Source organism: Centrocercus urophasianus, unplaced genomic scaffold, assembly GCF_019232065.1.
Source record: "Centrocercus urophasianus isolate 14NV4802_14NV808 unplaced genomic scaffold, USGS_Curo_1.0 seq_2, whole genome shotgun sequence".
Lineage (NCBI taxonomy): Eukaryota > Metazoa > Chordata > Aves > Galliformes > Phasianidae > Centrocercus > Centrocercus urophasianus.
Window position 1 is genome coordinate 16,652,509 of NW_024884755.1, and position 27,019 is coordinate 16,679,527.

The 27,019-nt window shown below is 57.1% G+C and overlaps 1 protein-coding gene across 3 annotated transcripts in view; it reads left to right on the top strand.

Annotated features, from left to right (window-relative positions):
* The window catches only part of WWP2 (WW domain containing E3 ubiquitin protein ligase 2), a 32,200-nt gene extending 5,554 nt beyond the window's left edge, over positions 1 to 26,646 (top strand). For 2 of the 3 annotated variants that reach the window (XM_042821264.1, XM_042821266.1), the window contains exons 5-24: positions 3,822 to 4,103; positions 4,683 to 4,779; positions 8,716 to 8,855; positions 10,924 to 11,137; positions 14,752 to 14,841; positions 16,384 to 16,558; positions 18,295 to 18,349; positions 19,627 to 19,708; positions 19,925 to 20,053; positions 20,268 to 20,346; positions 20,463 to 20,534; positions 20,620 to 20,708; positions 21,747 to 21,906; positions 22,587 to 22,720; positions 22,803 to 22,943; positions 23,366 to 23,486; positions 23,781 to 23,885; positions 23,976 to 24,072; positions 25,119 to 25,191; positions 25,390 to 26,646. In XM_042821264.1, the coding sequence (XP_042677198.1) occupies positions 3,822 to 4,103; positions 4,683 to 4,779; positions 8,716 to 8,855; positions 10,924 to 11,137; positions 14,752 to 14,841; positions 16,384 to 16,558; positions 18,295 to 18,349; positions 19,627 to 19,708; positions 19,925 to 20,053; positions 20,268 to 20,346; positions 20,463 to 20,534; positions 20,620 to 20,708; positions 21,747 to 21,906; positions 22,587 to 22,720; positions 22,803 to 22,943; positions 23,366 to 23,486; positions 23,781 to 23,885; positions 23,976 to 24,072; positions 25,119 to 25,191; positions 25,390 to 25,489 (2,435 nt within the window). In that variant the 3' untranslated portion in view covers positions 25,490 to 26,646. The remainder of the gene's footprint in view (positions 1 to 3,821; positions 4,104 to 4,682; positions 4,780 to 8,715; positions 8,856 to 10,923; positions 11,138 to 14,751; positions 14,842 to 16,383; positions 16,559 to 18,294; positions 18,350 to 19,626; positions 19,709 to 19,924; positions 20,054 to 20,267; positions 20,347 to 20,462; positions 20,535 to 20,619; positions 20,709 to 21,746; positions 21,907 to 22,586; positions 22,721 to 22,802; positions 22,944 to 23,365; positions 23,487 to 23,780; positions 23,886 to 23,975; positions 24,073 to 25,118; positions 25,192 to 25,389) is intronic. The other variant, XM_042821267.1, reaches the window with a different exon arrangement.
* Positions 26,647 to 27,019: the final 373 nt, after the last annotated feature.

Genomic DNA, 27,019 nt, shown 5'->3' on the forward strand with positions numbered 1-27,019 from the left:
ATTAAGGACAGAAAACAAGGCACAGCCTCCTGTGCTCGGTGGCACAGCCCTGCCTTGGGCCCCCCAGCAGTAACGCTGTTCCCAGGTGCCAGCAGCTCCTTGGTGTGGCTGGAGCAGTGTCCCTGGGCGGCCCCCGACGCGGTGTGGGTGGAAGCTGATCTTGGTGCTGCTGTTTGCTGGTCCCTGGCAGCCGAGTGGTGAATGTCTGTGCAGGCTTTGGAGGGACACCAGTAAGCTGGGCTGCAGCTCATGGATGAAAGTGCTTGCTTTTATTGCTTACTGCTCGGGTTGCAAGTTACATCAACAGGCTCCTGTTTCTCAAGTGGCACCATATGCCAGGACTTGACAGATCCTGCAGAGCCCTTTCTTTCCATTCTTCTGCACCTCTGGCCAAACCCCCAACCTCTGGAAAGCTGCAGCTGACCCCACTGCTTGAATATGCTGCCACAGGAATTCTGCGTGGCCAGAAAGCAAAGGCTCTTTCACCAAGGAGTGGTGAAAGCAGGCAGTCAGATGGGCTGCAGTGAATGCTTAATGCACTGCTTCTGCTGGGGCGGTGGTCCTGGTCAGAGAAAAGGAGGGGAAAAGAGGTCTGAGGTCCTCCTGGTTGTGCTGTGTGGCAGTGGAGTGGGCACAGTTGTCAGTGATTCTTGGGCATCTGAGGCTGTGTCAGCAGCAAGGACTAATCTTCCACTGCCTGGGAAGACTGGTTTTCCTATAGGACTAAAGATGATCACTTCTCCTAAACTCTGCTTCTTCCCTGCTCTGTGGGATAGCTGGAGAATGTCCTGTTCCCCTCAGGTTCCTCCCAGAGGACCACGGCCGCAGGGACCCTGCGTGTGCCTTGGGATGGTGGTGTTGCTGCCCTACACTAACTGGGGGCACATAGATTGCTGAGTAGAGTGCGTGGCAGTGGCTGTTGGGTCAGCCTGGAGGAGCTGCTTATCTTTGTGTCAGTGGCTCTGTGTGGGGCTTTTTTCAGGTGGTGGAGGGTGCAGCTTTGGTCATGTGGAACTGTTTGAGGGAAAACTGGGATTCGCATGCAGAGGAATGGTGCGAAGAGGGCTGTAGGAGGTGAGAGGTGAGCAAACTTTTTTGTCTGCCTGTGGGAGAAAGGAGCCGTCCCTGTGAGGTGAGAGGCAGCGGGTCTCCTTTCCTCAGTGCTTGTGCAGCTCAGGCGGCTCCCGGGCTGCCGGGGGGCTCGGGCTCAGCCCGGAGTTGTGCTTGCTGCTACCAGGGTGGAACTGTAAATCCGCTTAATGGGCTGGGAGGGAATTCCAGCTCGCCGCCACTAAATGGCAGCTCTGATGCCGCACGCAGGGCACTGGAAGTAGCTGAACTGAGACCTCATTCAGGACCAAATCACCCCCGACCCCCTCCCAAAATAATAATAATCCCTCTGACATTCTGGCAGCCGGTAGGACACAGGCAGCCTTTGTGCTTGGCCGTTCAGGGGACCCTCTGTTGGTGCAGCAGCAATGTCCCTTTGTGCGTCCCGCGTGCTGGACGGGGACAGTGAATGGAAGGTTCTGCTGGTGTTTATTTTCTTTAAAAAAGCTGAAGGGGGTGGAGAGGGGGAGAAGGCGGCCGGCTGGGAGGTTCGTGTTCACATCCTCTACTCGGAGACACCTCGTCTTTGCTCCCGTGCTGCTGTCCCCCCGGGCCGGGCGCTGCACAATGAGGGTCTGTGCGGCTGCGGCTGCGGGGCGCTCGCAGGAGGGGCGCAGGAGACCCCCGGTGTGTGCGGGCGTGACTTCCGCACGGCTCGGAGCAGGCAGGGAGAAACAGGGTCTGGATTTGTTCTGCTTTCTGGCTGTGCTCGGTAGCAGGCTGGCTCTCGGTCTTCTGTCTCACGTTCTTAGAAGGATCCGTGAGATCCGTTCCCCTTGCAGATTTGGAGAATAACACCTTTATGCAGATGCCTGAGACCGGGCTTAACCAAGAGCCCTATGTGATGGCAGGTGGGAAACGAGCAGCAGCATCAGCTCTGACCGACATCCATGCCATGCCCTGAGGTGAGGGCCCTGGGCACCGAGGGCATCTGCCTCCTTGGGACTAGAATCTGTGATGCTCACGAATGACCTGTCTTGCAACCCTCTGTTCACCACAAGTCCCAGGCACCAGGTTTGGGGTTGGATGTCAGACACCCAGCACGGCACAGCAGGTGCTCACAGCAGGTTCCAGGCAGCTCCACGCTCGCTTGTCTCCAGGCCTTGCATCCAGGCAGGGCAGTGGAGAGGGTTCCTGTCTCTGACCAGTGCCCCCGCAGTGCAGTGACTCCTCCTCTGCCTGCTTGTGTCCCTTCCTGGCTGTGTGTGGCTGATGGGTTCTGGGGACTTGGGCTTGGGGAGCGTTTCCAGCCCTGAGCACTACATTGTGCTGACTGGGCTGCGGGTGCAGTGTGGGAGATACTTCCTGCAGCCCCTGCCAGGCCCTCGCCCTGAGCTGGGGACAGGACAAGGGGTCTGTGGGGAACATGCTCTCTTCCTGCTCCCATGGGTGGGTACTGCATCTCATCCTCACGGCGAGACAGGGTGAAGCAGGTTGCTTAAAAATGGTGCCGTTGTGTCATGAGCAATCCGTGTATAATAAAAATATTATTTGAGCAATGAGTCAGGAAGTGTCTGGGCTGGCGTCCCGCACTGGGGCAGCCAAATTTTTCTGGCCCTGTGTGGCGGAGCTGGGTGTTTTGGTCCTACTGGCTCAATTGGGGCACGGCCGCACTTGTGTGAGTTGTGGTACTGATGGTCCCATTGTGCTTCTGTTTCGGGGGGGAACGTGGAAGGTGTGCAGGCAGCCTCTGTGCTGTTCTCTACCAGCCTGGGAGCTGGTGGCTCCCCCAGTGGCACTGAGGATGTGGTTCACTGCTGTCTGGGCGGCCCCTGGAGAGCGGGGCGTGCAGCATGTGCCCACCCTGGGACAGGGAGCAGTCAGTGATTTGGGGCAGGCTCTGCTTCTTGTTGCAGCTGTGGAGCCCCTGCTTCAGGCATGGTACCTGTGGCTCATCTGCTGCCTTCTCTGTGGCTGCAGCCATGACAGGCAGTGCCCCAGGTGGATTACTTGTGGGTGAAGCGACAGCAGCTGGTGAAAGTCTTGCTGAGCACTGGGAGCCAGGCTGGCTCAATATGGAGTGGAGCTGGCAGCTGCCTCCTGGCCTGAGGTGGTGCAGAGGTGGCCCAGTGCTGGGGCTGAGCATTTCTGTATGTCATGGGGCAGCTCTGGGCTCAGTAGAACAGATACATGGGGATGTGGATAGAGTGATGGTCCTAGGATTTTCTTTTGCTGCTTTTCTAGGTGGGAAGAAGAGTAACCCAAGTCTGAAGAATGCTCCTGCTCCTCCACAGCAGAGCAGGACTTCAGGCATCTCAGCACGTAGTTGCTGATCTACTCTGTGCCGCAGGCATCTGATGGCTGTGCTGGCATGGATCTCTTCCTGCCTCATACATGAATCCAGCCCCGTCTCTCTCTACAGCCTCAGATCTGAGTCTGTGAGCTGTTGTGGTCTGGGTTGTCACAGCCATGTCCCCATGTGAGGGGACAGAGGGGCCTGGCCTTGCCCCCAGCGGCTGGAGAATGGTGAGGGGAGGAAGGGGGGCTTCCTTAGGAGCAGGCTGTAAGACTGACAGTCCTTCATGGGCACTGTGGGGTGCCTGTAGGTGTGGGGCCGCTGCCAGTGCTTGGAAGGACAGCTGACACTGGGGGTCCTTTGGGGTCATGGGGAGCTTGGTCCTGCAGGGGACTGGGACGTGATGTCTTCATCGTGGTCAGGTCCCAGGTGATGACCGGTGGTCTCTTTCTCTATGTCTCCTCGTCTCCCCCAGTGGAGAACAGGCAGCTGACCCTGAACCTGCAGACGGAGAACAAAGGCAGCGTTGTCTCCGGTGGAGAGCTGACGATTTTCCTGGATGGGCCGGCTGTTGATCTGGGAAGCCTGCCGAATGGCAGTGCTGTGACAGAGGGTGAGTGCCGCCCGGCTCCGCGTGCATGCAGCAGCTCTGTGCACGAGGCGGTGAGCAGCGGCGGGGAGAGGAGCGGGGCTGACAGCACGGCCCCCAGCACCCCTGAGCAAACATCTGAGTGCCGACAGCCACCTGCTCCCCCAGGTAAGGCCCTGGCCTTGCTCCAGGCTCCTGTGGGAGCTGATGTGTGGTGGGACACAGGAACAGGAGTGTCGATGGCATCGTGCCTGCCTCCTCTCAATGTTCAAGCAGTCCAGCCCCTTCCATAGCTTTCCCATGTTGGGCTGTACAAACACATTCTCTATTTGGTGAACCACTCAAAAAAGGGCTCTTCGTGGGGAGGGAGCATGTGCAGGGGCATGGACAGATGTCTGAGTGCTCGAGGCTGCCTAGGGAGTAAGCAGAGCCCGTGCTGGGAAGTGCACTGCTTTGCATTCTCTCTGTTCCTTCTCTGCCTTGCTGGGTCATCCAGGTCCTAAAACCTGGGGCCCTGATGATGCTGACAGAGCCCACAGTCATACTTAGAGCTGTGGGTTCCAGTGGGATGGGCAGAGCCACAGCCCAGGCTTGCAGAAGGGAGCAGAACTCCTGATGGATGGGGTCGAGGTGGATAAGGGGGAGAGAGCGGTTGTGCTTTTAGGTTTCCTTTATGGCAGGAAAGAATGAAGGTAGAACTAATCGGTGCTATAGTTGTTTTCTTTACCCGCTTCTTCACCCATCCAGGGTCCCAGGTGCCTGGACGGGACCCCGGCAGCATGGCTGCAGCCACGGAGAGCAGACATCAGTCTGCCACCACAAACTGCTTTGGGAGCAGATCAAGGTAAGAGCAGCACCTGCCAGTCCATCACTGGGCAGTTACTGAGCCCCTGGGGGCACTCGAGCAGTGTCCTTGTGGCTCAAGGACAAGGTAACTCCTCCAGATCTCCCATCAAAGCAGCACACAGGAGACTTGGGGCAAGGCTGGGTGCAGACAGCAGAGTTGGGCACAGTGGCCATGCAGCTGGAGTGCAGATGGCCGGTGTCTCCCTAGATATTTGTTTCTTAAGGCATATCAGGCAGTTTTTTGTGATTGCCCAGGCAGTTTCTCCCAACTGCTCTGCTGGCAGGCATGGGAATGGTGCATCAGGGTGTGTGGGGAGGACTGGCACTCAGAGCAAGGAGCCTGGTCCTGGCAATGGGGCTCTCACTGAGTGGCTGCTCAGTGGTGGGTGCTGTACCTCTGCCTGCAGCATGGCCCTGGGCCAGACTGGGAGGCACCATATCCATAGTGATGGTCACAGGAGAATGCTTCAGAAGGTCCAGGGAGAGCAAGAGAAGCAAAGCAAGCCTAGCTATAGGGAAATAACAGCTACTTCCAAAGGAAATGAGATGCTTGGGCAGCAGCCACCCTGCCTGGCACAGTGCCTGTCCCTGCCTTCTTGCTGGAATGGAGTGGCGCAGAGCTGCTCCTTTTTGGAGCTGTGGTTGTTGAGGGACGTGTCACACTGTCAACATGGAGTTGAATTTAATGCCTATTTATATTTCTACGGTGTGGCAGTGGCCCAGCAGCCCATACAGATATTCTGGCTAAAGCGTGCCTGTAGTGATGAGCCTGCAGCCTGCACAGTAAGGGACTCCGTGTGTCCTGCAGGCTTCAGGTGCAGGAGCATGGTAAGGAGCTCTGTGCTTGGAGCTCCTCTGCTCCTCTTTATCTACCAGGCGCATACAAGAGAGGAGTGAAGGAGAGAAATGCTTTTTAGCCCTAAAAAGTGATCCCATTCTTCGTACAGCGCTTGTTTGGGGTAGGGGAGTGGTGACGCATCGCTGACTGCAGTTTGTGCCCTGTTGCTCTCCTCTTGGTTCCTGCTATCTGGGTATTAACGCCATCTCAGAGATGAGATGGATCTCTGTCCTAGCAAAAGCTGCTCTTTGCAGCAGTTCTCAGGTGGTGCTGGAGAGCCTGGAACAGAAGAACTGGTTGGGATGCTCAACCTGGAGACTGGGTGCTTCACATTCCCCATTGCTTTCCGCCTGTGAGTAGTGAATAGTTTCTGCTCTTGTTGTCCTGAGCTCTGAGCATGCAAGATGAGTGTGCTAAGTCCTGGCTGGTGCCAGGAAAGGACCTCCGGAGACCTTCCAGCTGTGGCAGCCTGAAGTTGTTACAAATCACGGCATGGGAAACGTTATCACTTGTTTTTGCTTCATTCTGGGCTCATCTGAATGTAGGTTGTTCTGAACAATTCAACATTTTAGTGTAGCACTGCTGTATGGGGCAAAGCATGGCTGTGTGTACCCTGCACAGTCAGCTGCCTTCCCCAGGTCCTTTGCACGTGAGAATGCTGTTTGATGTTAACTCTGTTTATATGCAGAGCAGTGTTTATTTTCATGGGCTTGGTGATGGATGCTGGCAAACTTGCTTGCAGTCAGGATGGAAAGAAAAGTTTCATTCTTTGCTCCTCAACTATTTCTACACTGTCCCCCCAAGGGAAACTGCTTGCTCAGGGCTTCTCTTTTTTCTTCTGAGCAAATGTCATCTTGGGGTTTGCTGCTAATCTTGGTGACGGGGTGTGAAATTCCACAGCCCTCTGCATGAAGAGAAAACAGCCCAGAGGCCCCCAGCTAAAGTTTGGTGCTGTGGGTGCCCAGAGGGTTGCCACAATCTCCATTTGTTTTGTGGGGGCCTAAGAGGCCCCTCCTGACAGCATGGAATGGAGTAGTCTGCTCCGGGTTTGGGCTGGTGGGCTGAGCTCTGTTGGGTGCTGCCCCCTGACTTTGCTGTCACCTGCTGCAAACAGTGCAGACCCCAGTTATTCCTACGGTGCACTGCTGTGTTAGCTTTTACTACCTAATCACATCCAAAGCCTACAGCTTAGCTGGTGACAGGCATGAGTAGCCCTGAGGACAAGCAGCACCTCTGGCTCCGTGAATCCCATCCCCCTGTGAGGGCCCAATTCTCTGGCTGATCCACAAAGCACAGTGCTGGGTAATGAGGATAAACTGGGCTGGGCTCACACTGATTTGGGGTTTCAGAACCAGGCACCAGTGCTGCTGGTTGGTGTGGGGTGACAGGTGCTCCTCCAGGTGCTGGTACCTGTTCCGTCCCCATTCCCAGCACCACGCGTGACATGGGATGTGGTGGGGAGAAGGCAGCCATCTCTCTCAGGGACAGGGAGAATTCCTCTCCAGCTGCCATTTGCCAGATTGCATCCTGAATGAGGATGCCTGGCACTTCAGTGGCTCCTGGCATCTTGTGCTTGAGTCGTGGGGATGGAATCCATTCCAGCATTTCACACCTGGGCTGGAGGTGAGCATGGGTGATGTGCCTTGCTCTGCGTGCCCTGCATCAGCCTGTGCAGAAGGGCTGTGCCTTGATGGCTGACACCACTGCCCTTTTTGGCTGCACCTGTTCCCTCTGTCGTGGCCTGGGGTGGGTGATGGAAGGGGATGGTGAGGCTTATGCTCACCACCAGGGCAAGGGGCTGTCCCTGCCTGCTCCTTCCCAGCGGCACTGCTGCCTGTTCCCATCTGCATGCTGCTGTTTTTTCCCCCATTCCTATTTTAAGAGTTTGTTCCCAGTCTAGCCTCCGTCACGTGGCCTCACTGGGTTTGTTTCCATGCATCTATTAAAAGACAATGCCCAGATGGGAGCGCTCGTAGGAGGGCTGGGCTGGGCGGCCCGCGGGCTAATTCAGGCCTGATAACCCTGTGCGGCCAGCTGGCAGCAGGGAAACATCCTGTTTTGGTTGCTAAAAACTGTGGGCAGCGCTTAGCTCATCTGCAGCAAGAAGGGTGAGGACAGGATTCATCCATCCATTGCTTCAACTAAGGATGGGCACAGAGATCTGGGTCCTGCAGCCCGGCTGGCTCTGAGCTGCTTTCTGCTTTCCCGTGTCTCTTCCCAGCCCTTCCTCTGCCTGGCGTTGCTGCGAGCTGCTCCCTGTGGAACATGGGGAGGATCCAAGGGCTTGCTGGAGCTGGCGTGGGTGGCATGAGCGATGCTGTGCCCTGCCCTTGCCAAGCTGCTGTCCCCTCCCAGCTCGGCCTGGCCCTGGGAAGTGGGGACAGTCTGCAGGTTTTGCCCTTTTAAGGGGAGAAGTTGGCTGGAACAAAGCAAGCCCTAATCCCCGCGTCCTGGTGCGGTGGCTGTGAGCGCTGCACTGCGCTGGGCGGGAGTGGCCCCACTCTGCCTGCACTCCCCGGGCCTTGAGGTGGGAAGAAGGCTCTTCCCAGTGGTGCAGAGCTCTCACTGCCCCATGTTACAGAGTGAACACCGAGGGGTCTGTCAGAGTGTTCCCTCGGTGAGCGGTTCTCTCACCTTGGTGTTTGTGCATGATGAGGTGCCCCGCTGCTGGATGTTCCCCTTACCCTCACTGAGCATCCCTGTGAGAAGTTGGGCTCTGGCTGCAGTTGTTTCAGTGCTGCCTTTTCCCAGCTGTTCCTTCCTGGCGCCACAGGCAGAAGCTTTCAGCATCCCCACCTGTCTCTGCGCAGGGCTTGTGGCTGCTGTGAGTGTTTCCTTGGGGGTCTCCTGGAGCAGAAAGGAACAGGGTATGATCGTCCCTGGGCACACAAGCAGTTGTCTCCTGTGGGCTGTGACGTGGGGGGTGGGATGCCAGGACCCGTGTGTAGGTTCAGAGAGCTGAGGTTTGGGGCAGGTATGTGCTGCTGTATCCCAACAGGCAGGCAGACGTCTGTGCCTGGGGAGCAGCAGCACGGAGTCGGGGCAGACAGCTCTCTAGGCCCAGCTGCACCTCACCTCCTGTTTCTTCCCCTGTAGGACGCACCGCCTCGCCGCTGGGGCCTCCAGGCAGGGTGCGGGCAGCGGGGAGCAAAGTCCTAACGCACGGAGCCGGCACCGGCAGCCGCCCAAGAGCCCAACAGCCAGCAGCATGGCCAACGGCACCGCCAGCAGCACCGGTGAGCGCGGCGGGGATCTGCTGCTGCGGCGGGAATGGGGTGGGCAGAGGTGGGGGTGAGGTCTGAGGGGGAAAGGAGTTTTCTACTGTGAGAAAGGGTCCTGTAATGCTGAGGGATTCCTTCCCAAAAAAGAACTGTTGATTTCACTTTGATAAGCCGGGCAGCTCCTTAAGGCTCACTGGTGGGACCTGTTCTGTCTCTCTGTAATGATTTCTGTGGCTCTTCTCGGAGAGGGCACAAACCCACCCCCAGAGGGGCACTCACTTATGCCAGCAATACCTTTGGGAAGAGTTTTCCTTATCTTTTCTTAGGCTTGTCTGCAAAGCCATGAATACCCCGTGGAGTGGGGACTGGACCTGGTGAGTGTGCGACTATGAAGCCATAAGCAGCTCACCAGCTTTTCTTTGCTGGTATGCTGGAGCTGCCCAGTAGTGCAGGAAGCCTGCGGCAGCCCAGGGACGTGATGGTAGGATGGTGTCTGGCACTGTGGGCTTAGCAAGGGTCCCATGTCCCACATTCTGGGCGAGTAGGGTGGGAGGTGGCAGCAGGGTGACACCAGTACCACAGGTATTTCCTACTCCCCTGCACTGTTATTTTGCAGCCAGTTCTGTCCTTACTTTTGCTTTTGTCAGAGACCTGAAGGAAAAGCAGCATGCTTTGTTTTGGATAGAAGGAAATGTTTGGTTCAACCCAGGAGGACTTTTTTCCTTTTTTTTTTTTTTTTTTTCATTACTTTGGAAAAGCCTGGAGCACTGTGATTTCCATTTTGCCAAAATCCATTTTGGGAGGGAAGTGAGGGTGCAGAGGGCTGCAGTGGGACACAGCAGTTCAGCCTGCACTCCTGGCTTGCCCCAGTGCTGCTCAGTGCTGCTGCCTGCCTGGCCCATGCTCCACTGGGACGCACCCGCAGGCACGGCGCTGTTCCTGGGCTCTGCTCGCTTTGCAACATGCTGTGCTGGCCCGGCCCCAGCCTTCCCAGTGACTTTATGGCTGTGCTGTCCTTACTGCTGTTTATCTCTCAGCAGCGTGCCAGCTGGGGTGTTACACCTCGGGATGGGAGGTGCTGCCTGGGGGTGGTGCTGGATGCTGTGTCACGCTCAGCATGCCTCCAGAAGCCTTCCTCTTCCTCCCTGCTCGGTACATTCTGTTGATGTCAGTGCGTGCAGTTTGGGAGCAGACTGCTGCAAGAATTTGCCAGTTATGTTTGTAGCCCATAGCTGTAATTTCTTCTGAGAAGAAAAGGAAGTTACTGTGTGGCATGCGTTCTCCATGGCGTAGCTTAGCCCCAGCCCTACTCCTCCCTGAGTCCTTATCAGTGGACTTTGAATAATCTTTTCCCCTGTTCTGTCCAGGACTGAGATCAATGCAATTGCAGTGCAGTTACCTGAGTCAGGTTCCCTCAGAACATTGGCACAGTTTGCTTGAAGCTCCTCAATCCTCTTCCTAGTGCTTGTCAGCAGCAAACACCTGACTACTGTGCAGTGTTTATTACAAAACTTGGGCTTGCAGCTTTTTACATTTCTTAATTGTAACTTACGGAGCTCTATGCGCATCCCTTTTTGTTTTATTTTTCTGTGGCTGTGGCAGAAGTTATCCTCTGCTGTGCTGTCAAGCTCTGTTTTTTTGGCTAGCTGATAAATATTCATCAAGCAAATTTCCTTTCATTCTTTTGCTCTACGTTTTCCTCCTGATCAGTTTTCATTGCGGTTTTCCCTTGCTCAGTCCCTTCCTCTCTCCACAAACACAGTGGAACCAGCACCGCTCAGCTCCCAGCAGTGCCTGTTGTGGGGATGCTGTGAGGCTGCCCCTAAGCTCCTCGTCTCTGGCCTCCATGTCAGGCCCGCAGCACACCTGCAAGCAGCAGAAGGGATGCTGAGCACAAATGCAGTTGTGTCTGCTTTTATCGCAAGAGGAAAGATGGAGGCAGGGGCTCTGTGGGACCTGGCCTGGCCTGGAACTGCGTGCTCCCTGTCGCCACCACCACTACCATGGCTGTGGGGCTGCCTCAGGGTGGTGGAAGAGCCAGTGCTGTTCTTGGTGCTAATATCTCTGCCCTCTGCCTTCCCAGTGAACGGCGATGTGTTGGGAGCTACGGACATGGAAGAGGAAAGGCCAGCTGTGGGGACAGCCACGCTGGCTGCGGCGACGTTGAGCACAGCTGAGGGCTCTGTTGCTGCATCCACCCTTCCTGCCCTGCCTGGCTCCACAGAAGCTGAGGAGGCAGCACCCAGCACCCCGCAGGCACGGACAGCAGTGCAGGCTCAGGACTCTCTGCCCCCCGGGTAAGCAGCTCTGCCTCCTCCTGCTGGAGGCTCTTGTTCCCTAATGGGGCAGTGTGGCTGAGTGTCCTGGGGGTACTGGAGGAGGAAGGCACAGCCCTGGAGGCAGTGTGAGAGCTGCTGGGACACTGCTCTATGCTGCGAGAGGGGTTGGGTGTTGGAAGCTGGGGCCATGCAGCAGGGCTCAGCAGCAATGACCTTCCTGCTCAGCAGAGCTCAGGGCATGGGAAGCCCTGCAAGGAGCTGTGAGGACAGCCTGGGAAGGGAGCCTAGAGCAGAGAGGGGGTGCTGCTGGGAGTGCAGAAGCATCCAAGAAGACCTGCTGTCTCTGTCTCGTTCTGCTGAATGGGGATCTGTGTCTTCCATCTCTGACACAGCTTGTCCTGTCCAGCCAGAGCTGGGTCTGTCTGTGTTGCTGGACTGCTCTCTCCTCCTTTGGGCCAGGACTCTGATCTGTATCCATTGTGGGGCCCTGGGGAAGTGAACAGTGAATCGCATCTCCACTGTAAGTGGCCTCCCAAGGCTGGGGCCTGGAGCAGCGACGTTCTCAGAGCTCCTGTAGCTGCTCAAGGGTTCAGTGGGAAGAAAACAGGATAGAGAGAGACTGTGGATCTGCAGGGAGCTCCTGAAAGGGGGGCATGGATATTAAAGAGTGGAACATGACAGAAATGGGCACTGTGGGGAGCTGGGAGGGATCCTCCCTCAGTTTGTAGGTCTGGTGCTACTGGATCCTGGACTCTTCTGGCATTACTGGGAGAGAGGGAGAGAGTCATCACTGGGAAGGTAAAACCCGGTCTTTTGCTGTGCCAGCGCTGTGGCGCTGTGGGAAGGCCTGGGACTGGGGTTCCTCTCTGGCTGCTTTGTGTCTTGCTGGGCGTTGGAAAGAAGTGGGACTGGGGCTGGGGCAAGCTGAGCCTCATCCTCCACCTTTCTTCCACCTTTGCTCTGGACTGCAACTGCAGAGCAGCACAGGGGGGTTGCAGTGCCTCGAATTCATATGAAGGGAGCTGTTTATTTTCCTCTGGCTAAGCTGATGCCTGGAAGGTCAGGGCCTCGCTGATGTGTCAGTCACAGGTAATTAGGGTTAACGGCTCAGTGTGCCTTTATGCGGGGTGTGTGAGGGTTACTGTTCTCCAGCCTGAGCGCTTCCTGTTTCCAGGCAGCTGGAAAAGTCCAGGACTCTGAAAAAGGTCTTTATTCCAACCCATGCCCCTTCCTGTGCTTACTGGGCAAATGGGAGCTCTCCTCCCCACCTCTGCCTGCCTGAGGTGCAGAGATGTGGATACTCCTCCCCCGGGTGTAGAGAGGGGCCTTCATTTTCCCTCCCTACTTCTTACCACAGGATTTGTAGTGGGAGAGGAGAACAGCAGCATCTTGCATGCATTGCCTGAGCTGTAGTGGCTGCTCTGCTCAGGTGGGTTCTGAGTGTTGAGGTGCTCCCAGGTGAATCCAGAGTGGAGCACTGGATCCAGCCAGGCCGTGAGCCCTGTGTGAGGGCAGCTGAAGGCTGCTGCCTCTGCTAAGCAGGGATTGCAGGAATGTCCATGGCTTTGAGAATGGTATAAGTGAGCTCTGGGGGATCTCTCCCAACATGAGGAAGCTGCCTCTGGGTGGCTCACTGCACTGGGGGATTGCTGTGATTCGTGGTTTGGGGCCCAGTATGGGATGAGGATGCAGCTGGCTTGCAGGAGACAGTGATGCCTCAGGCAGGAGGCATGTGGACCAAACCAGACTGTTCTGGCACTGTGCAGTCCTCACCAGCCCTGGAGATCACTAGGTCCCTTGCAGAGCTGCTGGGAGCCATCGTGTCACTGTCCCTAAGAAGTCACCAGAAAGCTGCCTGTTCCCTGGGCTCCTCTGAGCATCTTCTTTCATCCCAGGAGCAGGGAGAGCACTCACGCTGTGCAGAGCAGGAGCAGCTCCAAGCCCATTCCTCCTTGCTTTCTGGGCTGCGTGTGGAGTGCCAGCATGTTGGGTTCATGTGGGGATCCATACCTCTTTATGTGGCCCAGAGAGCTCTCTCTGAACATCTGCACCAGATGTGCTGAGCACAGAGGCAACATACAACTAGTGGTCTGTTTGGGGCTGGAGGGTTCTGGAAGGTGTCCTGGATCGTTCCAGCCCCAGCTGTGCGTGGAGCCCTCCCTCGCCCCGGCTGCTGAGGAGCGGCTGTGCTGTGGGAGCAGCCCAAAGCCTCAGCGTGGGGCCCCGGCCCTCCTGCCTGGGTGCCCAAGGGACAGCAGGGCCACGAGAGCGACTGGCCCCGCATCTGGTTCCTATCAGCAGTGATCCCATGCAGGGACGGGCGCTCGCTGCCATTCTGCACACACAGCCTCATCTGCGCGCACAAAGAGCTGCATTATGTGCCTGGCAGCAGGCACGCTGCTGTGGTTTCTTACACAAGGAAGGTGTTCTGTTTGGACTGCAGGACTGCCCCACAGCCTCCGCTTGCCTCTCCCGCGGTGCACATGGTGCTCACTGGGGCTGAGAGCTCCCAGCCTTTCTCAGAGCGGTGGCACAGCTGTGCCATGCGTGGGCCTGCAGTCATGGTGCGTGTGGCTCTGCACTTATGTCTTACCCTGGGGGCTTGGGGAAAGTGGGAGTGCTGCAGATGATGTGCACTGGTGCTTGGAGCACCTTTGCAGAGCGCTGTGTGGGCCTGCCAGCCCTCATCCATTCAGCTGCCAGCACAACAGAAGTGAGTAGGTTAATTTCCCAGGGCTTTTAGTAGTGATTAATTGAGACCGAAGATTGAATTGGGAGGGAGACCTGTGGGAGCAGAAGCGTGGCAGGAGAACACTTGATCTGTTGGCAGCTGTGTGCTGCAGAGTAAGAGCTGACAAAGCGTGGTGCTGCACGGGGACTCTGTGTTTGCCAGAGCGTAAACTTCCATGAATGAGTGAATGGAGTTGAGGAATGGCTGCAGTGCTGTGCAGGACTGGGCTACCCCATGGCTCTTGGTTCCCTGGAGGACTGCATCCTCATGGTGTCTGGCAGCAGTGGGGCTGCCAGGGGAACACAGCCTCAGCCCAAACTTGAAAGTTCTACTTTAAAAATGTATGAAAAGAAACAAAACGAAAACACATGGACGTAAAGCTTCACCTGAATGAAGTGACTGATTCTCCTACTTTCTGCAGGAAGTCAGGGATCTGTGCTCCCAAAGACACCTGTCATCAGCACACAGCCTACTGCACACCTCTGCCCTGCTCTGTATATAGTGAGCCAAAGAGCTGCTGTCATACTGTGCTTTAAAGAAAGCTTGAACTTCTGTAGCTAAGCAGTGCAAGGAGACAGGTTACTAACCCACCAGATGCAACTCTCTAATAAGTTGACTGTTAATTACTATTGGCCCACTGGTCCCTGGGGAGCCCTTACAGGTTAACACGTTGTCTGGATAGTTCTGGGTCCCTGATGCTCATTCCAGCCGAGCCCCTCTGCTGCCCTGGCTTAGCACAGGTTCCTGCATGTCTCCTGCTGGACCTGCTCTGCCCGGTGCTGGAGCTCTGTGGCGCAGGCATGGAGAGCAGCAGGCTCTGGTTGCTGCCAGGATCCATGCTCTGCCATGCTGGGGTTTGGGCTCGCTGCCTGCCTGTACCAACTGTGATCGTCTCTTTCAGGTGGGAGCAGCGGGAGCTGCCAAATGGTAGAGTCTACTATGTAGACCACAACAACAAGACCACCACGTGGGAACGACCGCTCCCGCCGGGGTAAGGGCCTTGGGGCAGGTGTGAGGTGGGGTGAGGTGTGAGCGCTGAGCTCTGGGTGGGCACACACAGACACACACCACGTGCCCCAAGCCTGGAGCTGGACTGCATCTTCTCAGAGGGAACTCTGTTCTTACTGCCCTGGGGTGTGCTTGTTCTCACACATATGATGCTGCACAGCTCTGTGAAACCTGTGGAGAGATCTCTGCAGAACTTGTATTGGTGGGGGAGGGTCAGCCTTTTGTTTGCAGGATTTACACAGTCCTTGGGTCACACGGGCTGCATGTAGCCCTCAGGGCCCATGCATTTTCCAGAAGCTTGTTGAGTTCTCACCTCTTCTCTGTGCCCCAGAAGCAGAGAAGTCAGTACAGCCAAACTGCTGTTAGCTGGGTTAGCTCACAGCTGGAAGGAGCACAGTGCTTCACAGCCAGCGTAGCAGCGAGCCTGAAACACAAACCAGTCCTGGGAGCTCTGGGTCCCCATGCTCACATGCTGCCCTCAGTTGAGCCGTGATTCCTGCAGCCCTCCCTGCCTCTTGCTGGTCCTCTAACAGCTTAAAAGCTGCCTAGTATTCAGAAGGAAGCTATTCCCAGGAAAAGACAGGTTTGGGAGGGCCGCAGATGTGCTCCTTCTCTCCTATCCTAGAATCACAGAGTTGCAGCATGGTTGGGTTGGAAGGGACCTCACAGCTCCCACAGTCCTACCCTGTGCTGTGGGCTCAGTGCCCCTTCCAGCTCACACTGCCCAGGACCCCATCCATGGCCTTGAACACCTCGAGGGATAGGCACCCACAGCTCTCTGGGCAGCCTGTGCCAGTGCAGGTGTTTGCTTGGTGCCTTGCCTCTGCCAGGTGCCAGCCTTCCTGGAAGAACATGTACTACATCTCAACCATGGTGCCTCACTTCACTTGGAGCAGAGCTTCTGTGTGCCCTCGTGGCAGGGCTCACCTTGTGCTGAGGAATCCTTTCAGCATGAACTTGGTTGTGCTGGGGCTGGGAGTGGAGCCCCTGCGTTGCAGGGCAGTGCTTAATCTGTGGGAAGTCAGCCCCTGCTGTCAGTGTGAGAGGAGAAATCAGTCCCCAGAGGGGACCTCAGCCTCAGCAGCACTCAGTATTCCTCCCTTGGAGGCTGCTTTTCTCACCTGTGTTTCTGGAGGGTGTTGATGCCATGGAGCGTTTCCGAGTCCCCGTGCCTTCACACAGTGATAGCACTGAGTACTATGTGGCGTGTGAGCTGAGCATGCGGTGCAACCTGGGTCTGTGCTGGTTGTCACCACTGTCCTTTACTGCTGCAGTGCTCTCAGCAGGGGTGTGCCAGACCCTCTGTCTCCTGAAGGGCTGTTCGGCAGTGTGGTGCCATGCGCTGCGCTCTGAGCAGCAGCAGGAGGAGTGCTGCAGGAGGTGGGACGGTGGTCTGCTCACAGTAGGGTGTGGAATCCTTGGAGAAGAGGGCATCCAGCTCTAAGAGCACTGGAACAGGGCGGCAAGTGCCCAGGGAGCCCTTTTTCCAATGACAGGTAGTGACATCTTGCCATGGTGCCTCCAGGTGGGAAAAGCGCGTGGACCCCAGGGGCCGCTATTACTACGTGGACCACAACACCCGCACCACCACGTGGCAGCGCCCCACGGCCGAGTACGTCCGCAACTACGAGCAGTGGCAGTCCCAGCGCAGCCAGCTGCAGGGAGCCATGCAGCAGTTCAGCCAAAGATTCCTGTACCAGGTGAGAGCCGAGGGCTGGGTGGCAGCAGGAGGCAGCGGCTGTGTGCCCGGGGTGCCCATGGATGGGTATTGCTGCCCACACAGCTGGGAAGTCTCTCCAGGCCCTGTGGAGGGAGCTGGAGGGGGCAGTAGAGGGGGCAGAGGAGGGGGCTCCTGCTGAGGCTGGGCTGTGATCTGGCACTGACTTCTCTGCCAGGCGCCTCTGGAGCCACTCCAGTGCTGCGCGAGTCACCCTGGCTGTGTTCTGTGAAGTGCAGAGGGAGGGACTCGCACTCCAAATTTAGCCTGATGAAACGATTGTACTTCTCATTTTGAGCTTTCTGCTCTCAGCAGCGATGGCTCCTGCTCTGCCTTCCTCTCCACGGGGATTCTGTGCTTTGCTTTGCCCTCTTGGTCCCAGTGGTGGCTGCCTCCATTCCTGACGGTGCAGAGCACCCTCTGGGCGGTGCTGCAGCAGGGTCCCTCCACAGCAGACTGCCTGGGAGCAGCACTGCGTGCACCCAGGGGTCTCATGGCGCAGGGCCGTGCTTGGAGGCTGTGGATCATGGAGCTGCTGATTGCCATTTCCCCGGGGCCCTGCGCCGAGCTCTTGTTTCTCTGCTCTGTTGGTTTGAATTGGTTATTTTTAAGTCACAGTGAGGCGATAGACCTGGACGTTCCTCAGCTTCTTCTCTGGGCAGGGAGTGAGGGAGCTACCCGAGGTGCACCGTGCTGTGCTGGGGCCTCTCCTGTACTCATCCTGCTGCAAGAGGAGAAGCCAAGAGGTGTGGGCTGCTCAGCCCCAGTGCACCCCAGAGCATCCCTAGGGTGCTGGGCTGGCCCCTGAGTACTGGCACCCATTCTAGGCGGACAGGAGACCCTGGTGCCCCGGTGGTGGTCGTGCCCCATCCCCATGGAGGTGGGCTGGGATGCTGATCCCTCTCTTGAGTCTGGGCTTCAAGAGGTGTGATGAAAAGGCCTTTTGTGTTACAACACGTTTCTTATTGAACCCCAAAGTCATTTCCGTACTCCTGCACTGAATCGCCGGCTGCCGGGGCTGCGCCTCCGTCCCTGGAGCTGTGGGCTAACACAAACCAGGGCGCAGCGCCTGGGGCACCCCCTGCTTTAGGCTGGGTGAGGCCGCCCGCCCGGCACAAGAAAGGTGCTTTGTGTGGCCCCGACCTGCTGGGGGGGGCCGGGAGCCGCCTGTCTGCGCGGCCATGAATGTGCCCTCAGTGCGAGCGCATCCCGGCCCTGCGTGCCGCCCGGGAGGAGGGGGGTGCGGGCCCCGCCAGGAAGCGCTGGGCGTGGACAGGGCTTGTGGGAATGATTTCATTGGAAAGGCCTGCGATATTTTTTCCCTCTTGTGTGTGGTTCTTGGAGGAGGCTGGAGGTGTATCTGCTGGGGAGAGCCGCTCGGGCCAGCGGGAGCTGAGCGGCCGTGCACATCTGGAGCTGCAACATGGTCCTGCTGCTCTCTGTGCTGCCCCCAACCTCTGTTTAGGTTGTGCTTTTTTTCCTTTTTTTTTTTTTTAACACCCCTGAACGTGCAATTGTTTTGTTTTGGTTTGTTGTTGGGTTTTTTTTTTGTTGTTTTTTTTTGATTTTTTTTTTTTTTTCCAAAGTATTTTGGGAGCTGTGGGCCAATAGGAGGCGAGTGGGGAGCAGGGCTGTTGACTCCCCTCCATCTGCGCCTTGCTGTTCCTGCCTGTCCTGGCCCTGCTTTTTATTTTGTGTTTTGCCCTCTCTCATCTCTAGCCGTCCGGTGCCCCGTCTGACAATGATCCTCTCGGTCCCCTTCCTCCTGGCTGGGGTAAGTACAGAGCCCCTTACCTGCCTGCCCTGCTGCATTCAAGATGCTCCATGCATCTGTGTGTCCTTCCTGCCTTGGTGTGTGCCCCATCTGGGGACACAACGCTCCCTGTACTCTGCTGTATGTGGGGCTGTCTGCCTACGGTTAGCTCCATCTCTGATTTGAAATCCAGCTTTTTTCCCATTTCTTTCCACCTTTTTTCTCTTTTCCTGGAGAATTTCCCAGCTCTCTCTCTCTCAGCTACTGAATGCAGAAGTGTTTGTGGTTGTTCTTTGGACTGGGGCAGAGAACAGGGATCCAACTCCTTGCTCGGCCCTGGAGACCTTCAGTGCTCTCCCTGCTGCCACGCAGTGCCCCTGGGTGCCCTACCCCCAGGCACAGCAGGATGGCAGCTGTGTCCCCAAGTGCTGCTGTTGTCCTTGTGCCTCATCCAAAAATGTGGGGGTACCTTGGTGAAACTGAGCTAGAGAGGGCTGGTGGTCGGAGCAGCAAGGGTCTGGTTTGACATGGAGGTGGCATTAATGGGAGCTGAGGGATGTGGGGTGCCAGGATGTTTTAAAAGGGCCCCAGTGCCATCTGCAGAGTGCAGATGGCCCCTATCCTGAGGGAGGCATCTCAGTAGGAGGGTGGACTGGGGTGTGGGGGGCTGCCCTGTCCCAGTGCCTTCACCAAGGCAGATGGATGGGGTCCCTGGGGCAGCTGGAGCCAAGAGCAGAAGTGCTGGAGCACCCGATCACCATGCCTGGTGCATCCGCAGGGCTGGGGGCAGGAATGTGCCATCGCCATGTTCCCTCCCACAGCCTGAGAGCGAGCAGGGGGGGACAGGGAGGGGACAGGGAGTGCGTGCAGAGCGTCCCTGCCAGCATGGAGTGGGGCTATGCTGGGAGCACATGTGGTGATGGGGACACGGCAAGCGGAGCAGGCGCAGAGCAGTGGGCAGCAGTGGTGCTGGTGTGAGCAGTGTTTGTTTTATAGCTGTGTGCAACAGAGAGGGGTGTGTGCATGCGTGCGTGCTGACAGCGGGGCTGCGAGAAAGCATCCCTGGGGTCATGGCCCCAACAGGGTGCCCCTGTGGACCCTGGGCCTTCCCCAGAGGCACTGCAGCTTCTGCACGTGGAGAAAATGTAATTTTACAAATTATTACTTTTGCTTTTTTAATTCTGCCTTCTCCATATGTACTGTAGCAGAGCAGGTGGAGAGGTGGGAAGGGAGGGCTGTTCCTGGGACACCGGTGCCTGCAGCGCTCCAACTACGGCTATTCCTCTGTTTCCTCCTAGAAAAGAGACAGGACAACGCGCGGGTGTATTACGTGAACCACAACACGCGGACCACGCAGTGGGAAGACCCTCGCACACAGGGGTAGGTGCCCGTGGGAAGAGCAGGGGCTGATGGTTGTGGTGGGACACTGAGCACTGAAACGTGGCTGTGAGGGTGCTGAGCCTCTTAGGCTGGAGAGCCAGAATCAAAAGCGTGGTGCTGGAGGTGCGAAAGTCCAAGGCAGTCTCCAGGAGGAGCGGCATGAAGCAGGGAGGCACCTCCCAGGTGGCAGTGTGGTGACCCCATCTCTGCCTACAGGATGATCCAGGAGCCACCCCTGCCTCCTGGCTGGGAGATGAAGTACACCAATGAGGGCGTGCGCTACTTTGTGGACCACAATACGCGCACCACCACCTTCAAGGACCCACGGCCAGGATTTGAGTCTGGGTATGTGCTTGCAGCTGGGGCTGGGGGTCGCTCGTTCACAGCTCATCCGCCTGCTTTGTGGCAGGGACGCTCAACATTGGGTGTAGGTGAGTGTAGGGCCTTGCACTGCATGGAGGAGAGCTCCCTGCATGCAGTGGGGGTCATCTCCCACCTGTGGGCATGGCAGTGTGTGCTGGAGCCGTGCCCTGAGTCCATGCTGGTGCTGCTTTTGCAGGAGCAAGCAGGGTGGATCACCGGGTGCCTATGACCGGAGCTTTCGCTGGAAGTACCACCAGTTCCGCTTCCTTTGCCACGTGAGTAGTGCAGCTGAGGGCTGCTGAGCCCCCAGGACGGGGGGTGCTCATGAGTGGGCTGGTGATGTAGGACTGTCGTACCAGCCCACGTATGGCCTCGTGTCTGTGCCTTGCAGTCCAATGCCTTGCCCAGCCACGTGAAGATCAGTGTTTCCCGACAAACTCTCTTTGAGGACTCCTTCCAGCAGGTGAAGATGTGTGGAGGCCCTGGGGGTTGTGGGGGTGTCCCCCTTTGAGCGTCCCACAGTGACGTGCTCCTTGCTCCCCCCACAGATCATGAACATGAAGCCCTATGACCTGCGGCGCCGCCTCTACATCATCATGCGTGGTGAGGAGGGCCTGGACTACGGCGGCATCGCCAGGTGAGCATGGGGCCACATGTCTGCTGTGGGGCAGGGTGAGCCCCCCATGGCATGAGGCCTTCTAGGAGTCTCAGGGTTCCTGGCCCTCCTGCAATGCCTGCTGAGGCAGAGGAGGTGAGAACAGTGTAAATTCTGGGAAGGCATTGCGCTCCCCTATCCCTTGTACAGGGAGGGCTGCAGGTCCAGCTGGGCTCTCCTACAACCCCCAGTGCAGACCGGCCACTGGGCTGAGCTGCCTCTGCTCTCTGCAGCCTGCAGATAGGCACTGGTGTTTCTTGAGATGGCGGTGTGTGCCAGGGCAAATGTGCTGCTGGCTTCTACCATCTACCCAGTGGATGGTGCTGTGTGGCACTGGGCTGCGCCTCCAGCCAGAGGGACTGTCTGTTGTCCCCTGGCCAGCTTGCCTGGATGTCCAGCTCAGTGGTGGGCTTGCACTGCCTCTGCTGTCCCAGAACCTGTGCTGCAGTTTGCTCCCCACCTTCTACTTCCCAGTGATGCTGCTGCTGGCTGTGGGCAGGGCTCCTGCTGCCTGCATCTCTCTGTGTCCTGCCAGTGGTTTTACCCTATGGTAGGTTACGTCATGCTGTTCTACCACAGGGTAGAACCACGGACGGGATGCCGGGGCTGCCTCTGCGTCTGAGGACTGCCAGCGGTGGGGGAGCAGAGTGAGGGGCTGTGCCTGTTCCCCACTGCTTGGAGTGGGAAATTGGGAGGTAGGGGAGAGGTTTGTAGAGAAGGATAGCTGATGTCTGTGGGCACTGTATGTATGTGCACAGGCATGTGTGCACGTTTGACAGGCTGGATTCATGCAGCTACATTTTTCTTACTGATGTCTCCAAAGGCACTTTGTGGCCAGGTCCTGGGCTGCCCAATACTCAGACCAGGGCTCAGTGCTTGCCCCACACTCCGAGGAGCCGGGCACTGTCTGTGCAGCTGTGCTCCATGGTCATGGGGCTGTCCCCACTGCTGGGGCAAAGCCTCCCGTGGCATCTCCACGTGCTGATGTCTGCTCACCACTGTCCACTTCCTCTTGCCCAGGGAGTGGTTCTTCCTCCTGTCCCACGAGGTGCTCAACCCCATGTACTGCCTCTTCGAGTATGCCGGCAAGAACAACTACTGCCTGCAGATCAACCCTGCCTCCTCCATCAACCCTGACCACCTCACATACTTCCGCTTCATCGGCCGTTTCATTGCCATGGTAAGAGTCTGGGGCTGGGAAATCTGCTTGGCAGGGTCACCCCCTCTGAGCATTTTCTTGCTTAGTCTGTGCCCAGAGGAGAGTGGCCACGGCAGCATGAGGTGACATGTTGCAGGGCTGGGGCTGGGCTATGAGGCTGGGGTCGCAGTTTCCTGAGGCCGTGCCTCCAAGCCCTTGGCTGCCATCTGGTGCTGTCGGCTCTGCAGCTCCCAGGGCTGTTTTTAGCCCCAGCATTGTGAGGTTTTCCAGCTGCCCCTGCTTGGCTCCTCCTGTGTTCTCACCCTCCCCAGGGCCTGGTGGGCATAGGGCTGCAGTGGTACCAGATGGGGCAGGGTCTGCCCAAAATGCTGCGCCCTGCCCAGATCCCCCTGCCCTGCCCCGCGCCTCGCAGGATCCCAATAAAACTCCAGACTATTACTCACCGCTGGGCTGTTCTAGACAAGCGTCTGCATTATTTTTGGCTGCCTTTGCCTTAGGCTCCTGGAAGCCAGGGATTCAGGGAAGCCACGGCAGAGCTCTGTTTAAACAAGTGCTCTTAATAGAGCTGTGAGGGGAGAAGGAGCTGCAGTGGAATTCATGGTGGGGAGGGGAAGGGGTTGCAAGCCCCATGCTGTGGTTTCAGCCGTGATCTGCAAGGAGCCATCCTGGTCCCCCTGACCCTCCATTCCCACGCCCTGTAGGCTCTGTACCACGGGAAGTTCATTGACACCGGCTTCACGCTGCCCTTCTACAAGCGGATGCTGAACAAGCGACCCACTCTGAAGGACCTGGAATCCATTGATCCAGAGTTCTACAACTCCATCATCTGGACCAAGTGAGTGCCTCACGCTTGGGGGCTGTGTGAGGGCGTGACAGTGCTCCCCCTGTGGCCCCTCACGTCCTGGTGCCCTTTGCAGGGAGAACAGCCTGGAGGAGTGTGGCCTGGAGCTCTACTTCATCCAGGACATGGAGATCTTGGGCAAGGTGACCACCCATGAGCTGAAAGAGGGCGGCGAGAGCATCCGGGTGACAGAGGAGAACAAGGAGGAGTACATCATGTGAGTCTGGTCCTGATGCCCCCTTGGGCACCTGGCTTCGGAGCAGCACTGGGTGGGAGCGTGGGGCTGGGGACGTGGCCCCTTCTTGGCTACGTGGCTTTGACGAGCCCGAGCTGGCGCTGCACTGCACTGCGGTCTGGCTGCCTGTGGTCTGGGTGGCTGCCAGGACTCTCAGGAAGAGGAGAGGGGAGAGAGGGTGCAACTGCTCGCCTCGTCCCACGCTGCTCGCCAGCCTGTGTATTGGGGGGCTGCTGGGGCCACCGTGGTGCTGCTGGTGATCATCTTATGGTGACTGCTCCATCCTCAGAGCCTTCTGCTGCTCGTGGGCTGGGAAGCAGTGGGAGGGAGTCGTGGAATCACAAAGGGTGAAAAAGATGATGAGAGCCCCAGTACCACACACAGACCCCTGCCTGCTTTCGCAGGCTGCTGACGGACTGGAGGTTCACACGGGGTGTGGAGGAGCAAACCAAGGCATTCCTGGACGGCTTCAACGAAGTGGTGCCACTCGAGTGGCTGCGGTATTTTGATGAGAAGGAGCTAGAGGTGAGCAGGCCCTGCCCCAGGCAGGCCATTGTGGTGCCCGTGGGGTGTGTGAGCTCTGCTCAGCCCTGACCTCTGATTTCACCCATTGGTTCAGAGGTGTGCCCGCCTGAGGCAGCAGGGGCTGCAGGGCTGCATGTTGGGTCTCTTGGTGAACACTTCTCATCTGAGGCGAGGAATTCCCTTGCTCGCTTCTGTTGCTCGAGCTTGTGCCTTGCACAGCCCCAAAGGAGTCAGTGCTGTGAAGCGTGAACATGAGGCTGTATTTCCATCCCCCTGACTGTCGTCCATCCCCAGCTGATGCTGTGCGGCATGCAGGAGATCGACATGAACGACTGGCAGAAGAACACCATCTACCGGCACTACACCAAGAACAGCAAACAGATCCAGTGGTTCTGGCAGGTGAGCCCCAGAGCCTTCATGTGCCATGCTCAGGGCCAGGCACTGCCTGAGGCTGTGGGGTGATGGGGATCCTCCTCCCTGTGCTTGCAGGTGGTGAAGGAGATGGACAACGAGAAGAGGATCCGCCTGCTGCAGTTTGTGACTGGAACGTGCCGCCTGCCTGTCGGGGGCTTCGCAGAGCTCATTGGTGTGTGGCCGTGCTAAGGTTGGGCAGGGAGGGGGATGGTGGCCATGCCTGGCTCTGGTTGCTGGGGCCGAGTGTTCGTGTTCCCATTCCAGTAGGGTAGCGATGAAGCTGCAGCGACATCTGAGTGAGGCAGTGTGCTTTGTTGCTTTGTTGGTGCTGTACTGAGACAAATTCCTTTAGCATGAACTGTGCCGCTTAACTTTGTCAGCCCAGTTTGTAATCTCATTTTGAATGAGATTTGAGTGGTTTTTTGTTCTTTTTTTTGAGTATCTTTATGGTAAGGGTGATGGAGCACTGGAGTAGATTGCTCAGAGAGGTTGTAGAGTCTCCTTCTGTGGAGATATTCAAGACCTGTCTGGATACCTACCTGCGTCATTTATTGTGGGTATCCTGCTTTAGCAGGGGGTTGGACTGTATGATCTCTTGAGGTCCCTTCCAACCCCTATGATTCTGTGATTCTGTTTTTTAATTTTTTTTTTTTTTTTTTTGTGCTATGAAACCCCTTTTTTGGAAAACCATAGCGTGGCATTACTCTGTGTCTGCTCTTTAATTTGCTGCTTTTTAGGCCCCCTCACAGCCTGCCCACTGTTTTCTTGGAACTGATGTGTACCAGCTCACTTAACCCATTCGGTTGTTCTTACTGCCATATCAGCCTTTTCCCAGCCCCCTGAAGCCTGTCCAGGGCTAACCATTTGTTAAAAGCAGCCTCAGTGACTCAGACCTCCTGAGCCAGGTCCCTGGAAGTGTGCAGACAGACTGCTTGGTCCTGTGGCTCTGCAGAGGATGTGCGTTTCAGTGCTCGCTGCTGAGCCACCCACCTTGCACTCTGTGCTGTGTCACTGCATGCTCTGGAAAACACTGTTCTGCTTTTCCTTTGGATGCTCTCTGTAAAGGGCTCAGAGCAGGCTCTGAGTACAGCTCTGGGTTTGTGACCCCGTGTGCTGTAGCATCGTAGGGCTGAGGCACTCTGCTGGCTGTAGGGCCAGATCAGAGTTCTTTTCCAACTCCTGACATGTAATGAGATCGGCTCTGCTCCTCATTAACAGGCAGCAACGGGCCTCAGAAATTCTGCATCGATAAAGTTGGCAAAGAGACGTGGCTGCCTCGGAGCCATACGTGGTGAGTGGCTGCTGTGTGGGGCACATGGGGACAGCTCCTGGTGTCCCTGTGGGGCTGCGTGGGGGTCTAGCTGCCTGTATGCCCTTCTCCCATGGGATGAAGCTGCTGGGGGGACCCGTGGGAGGGGACCCTCTGGTGGGGAGCAGGGTGGCAGCAGCACTGGGCTCCCTCCCCACTCACAGCACCCTGTCTCACCAGCTTTAACCGCTTGGATCTGCCTCCGTACAAGAGCTATGAACAGCTGAAGGAGAAGCTGCTGTATGCCATTGAGGAGACGGAAGGCTTTGGCCAGGAGTGACGGAGCCCTGCTGCTCTCCCTGGCGGTGCTCGCAGCACTGCTGCCTGTGGGATGGTGCGGGTGGTGCTGATTCTGTTCTCTTGTTCCTGTGTGAGGTCTGCGCACACAGCCCTGGGGCAGTATCCACGTGTCCTTCCCAACCCAAACTGAAGTTGGGAGGGGAAAGTGGGAGCGAAAGCCCAGCCCTGCTCAGCCTGGGGCTGAGGAAGGGCCAAACCCAGCCTTGTGCACACAGTGTGCACCACAGCTCCTGTCCCTTCGCCGGGACACGGGGACATGGGTGCTGCGTGGGGCTGTGGGCTACACTCCCTGTCCCAGAGGCTGCTCCATGTTAGTGGGGTTGTCCCTGCTTGTGGGAAATGGCTGTGCACCTGGAAATGGACACAAGCAGCTTCTGACTGAGGTGCTGAAGCCAAGCCCCAAGGTTCTCTGCAGTTTATTTTGCCCCTCTCCCTGAAGCAGTACTCAGCTCTTCCCCATGTGGCACAGAGCCACTGATGGACTCCAGCCCTGACTTAAGGAGCCAGGCTGGGGCTTTTCCCAGGCATAGTTAAAGGAGATCTGGTTTAGGTGTAGGCTATCCCTCCTGTTATTTTTTCAGCCTTCCTGTGGCGTTTCAGTAGATAATTAAGGATGAGAAGTGGCTCTTGAGCTGACTCAGGTGCTCATAAAGATATATTTGTGTTTGGGCCATATCTTGCTCCTAGCAAGGTACTTGGGTGTCTGCAATGGGGGCTGTAGGGTGCAGGCAGGGCTGGGCCTGGCACCATGCTCCACCTTGCTACTATGTTTTGAGGTGCCAGTGTGCAGTGCAGACCTGTGCTGTTTGGTATTTAGAGCAAGTGCTGGGAGCTGGTGCTCTGCAGCTTGTGCGAGGCTCGACCACCCCTGTGTGCTGTGCCAGGAGTTTCCAGAGCTGTGATAAGGGCAGGATCAGGCCCTGCCCACAACCCAGGGTGAAGGGCCGTGGTGTCCTGGCTGTGGCTCTAGGACAGGGCCCTGGTGAGCAAGCACTGGTGTGTGTATATCTGTACATAAATGAAATCGTGGACACAAAGCTCTGCAATAGCTTCTGACCGATAACTGGAGCGTTTTGTACTGCACCATCCTGCCTCAGTGATGCCGATTTCTTGTGCAATAAAAGACAAGCAGCTCTCGTGGTGCGTCCCTGGCTGGTGTCACAGTGCAGGGACAGCCCCCTGCTCCCCGTGATGGGGCTGGAGGTTTGGGTGCAGGATTTCAGCAATGCTGGTCTGGTGACTGCATGGGGTACCCTACATGCTCCCATTTCAGGAGCAGGGACGGCTCTGCTCAGAGTTGGCCTCTAGGTTTGTTTCCATGAATACGTACATACATTCCATCTGTTTTTCTGTGCACACATGGAGGCACCTTCCTTGTGTTGAGGGTCTGGCTGGGCACAGCGCCTGCCTGCCTCTCTTAGTCTGTAATCATGTGTAGTTAAAAATGGCTCTGGGATGGCTGGCTGGCTGTGGTGCTGTGTGCCTACATTTGGGTGCCATGATGAACGTG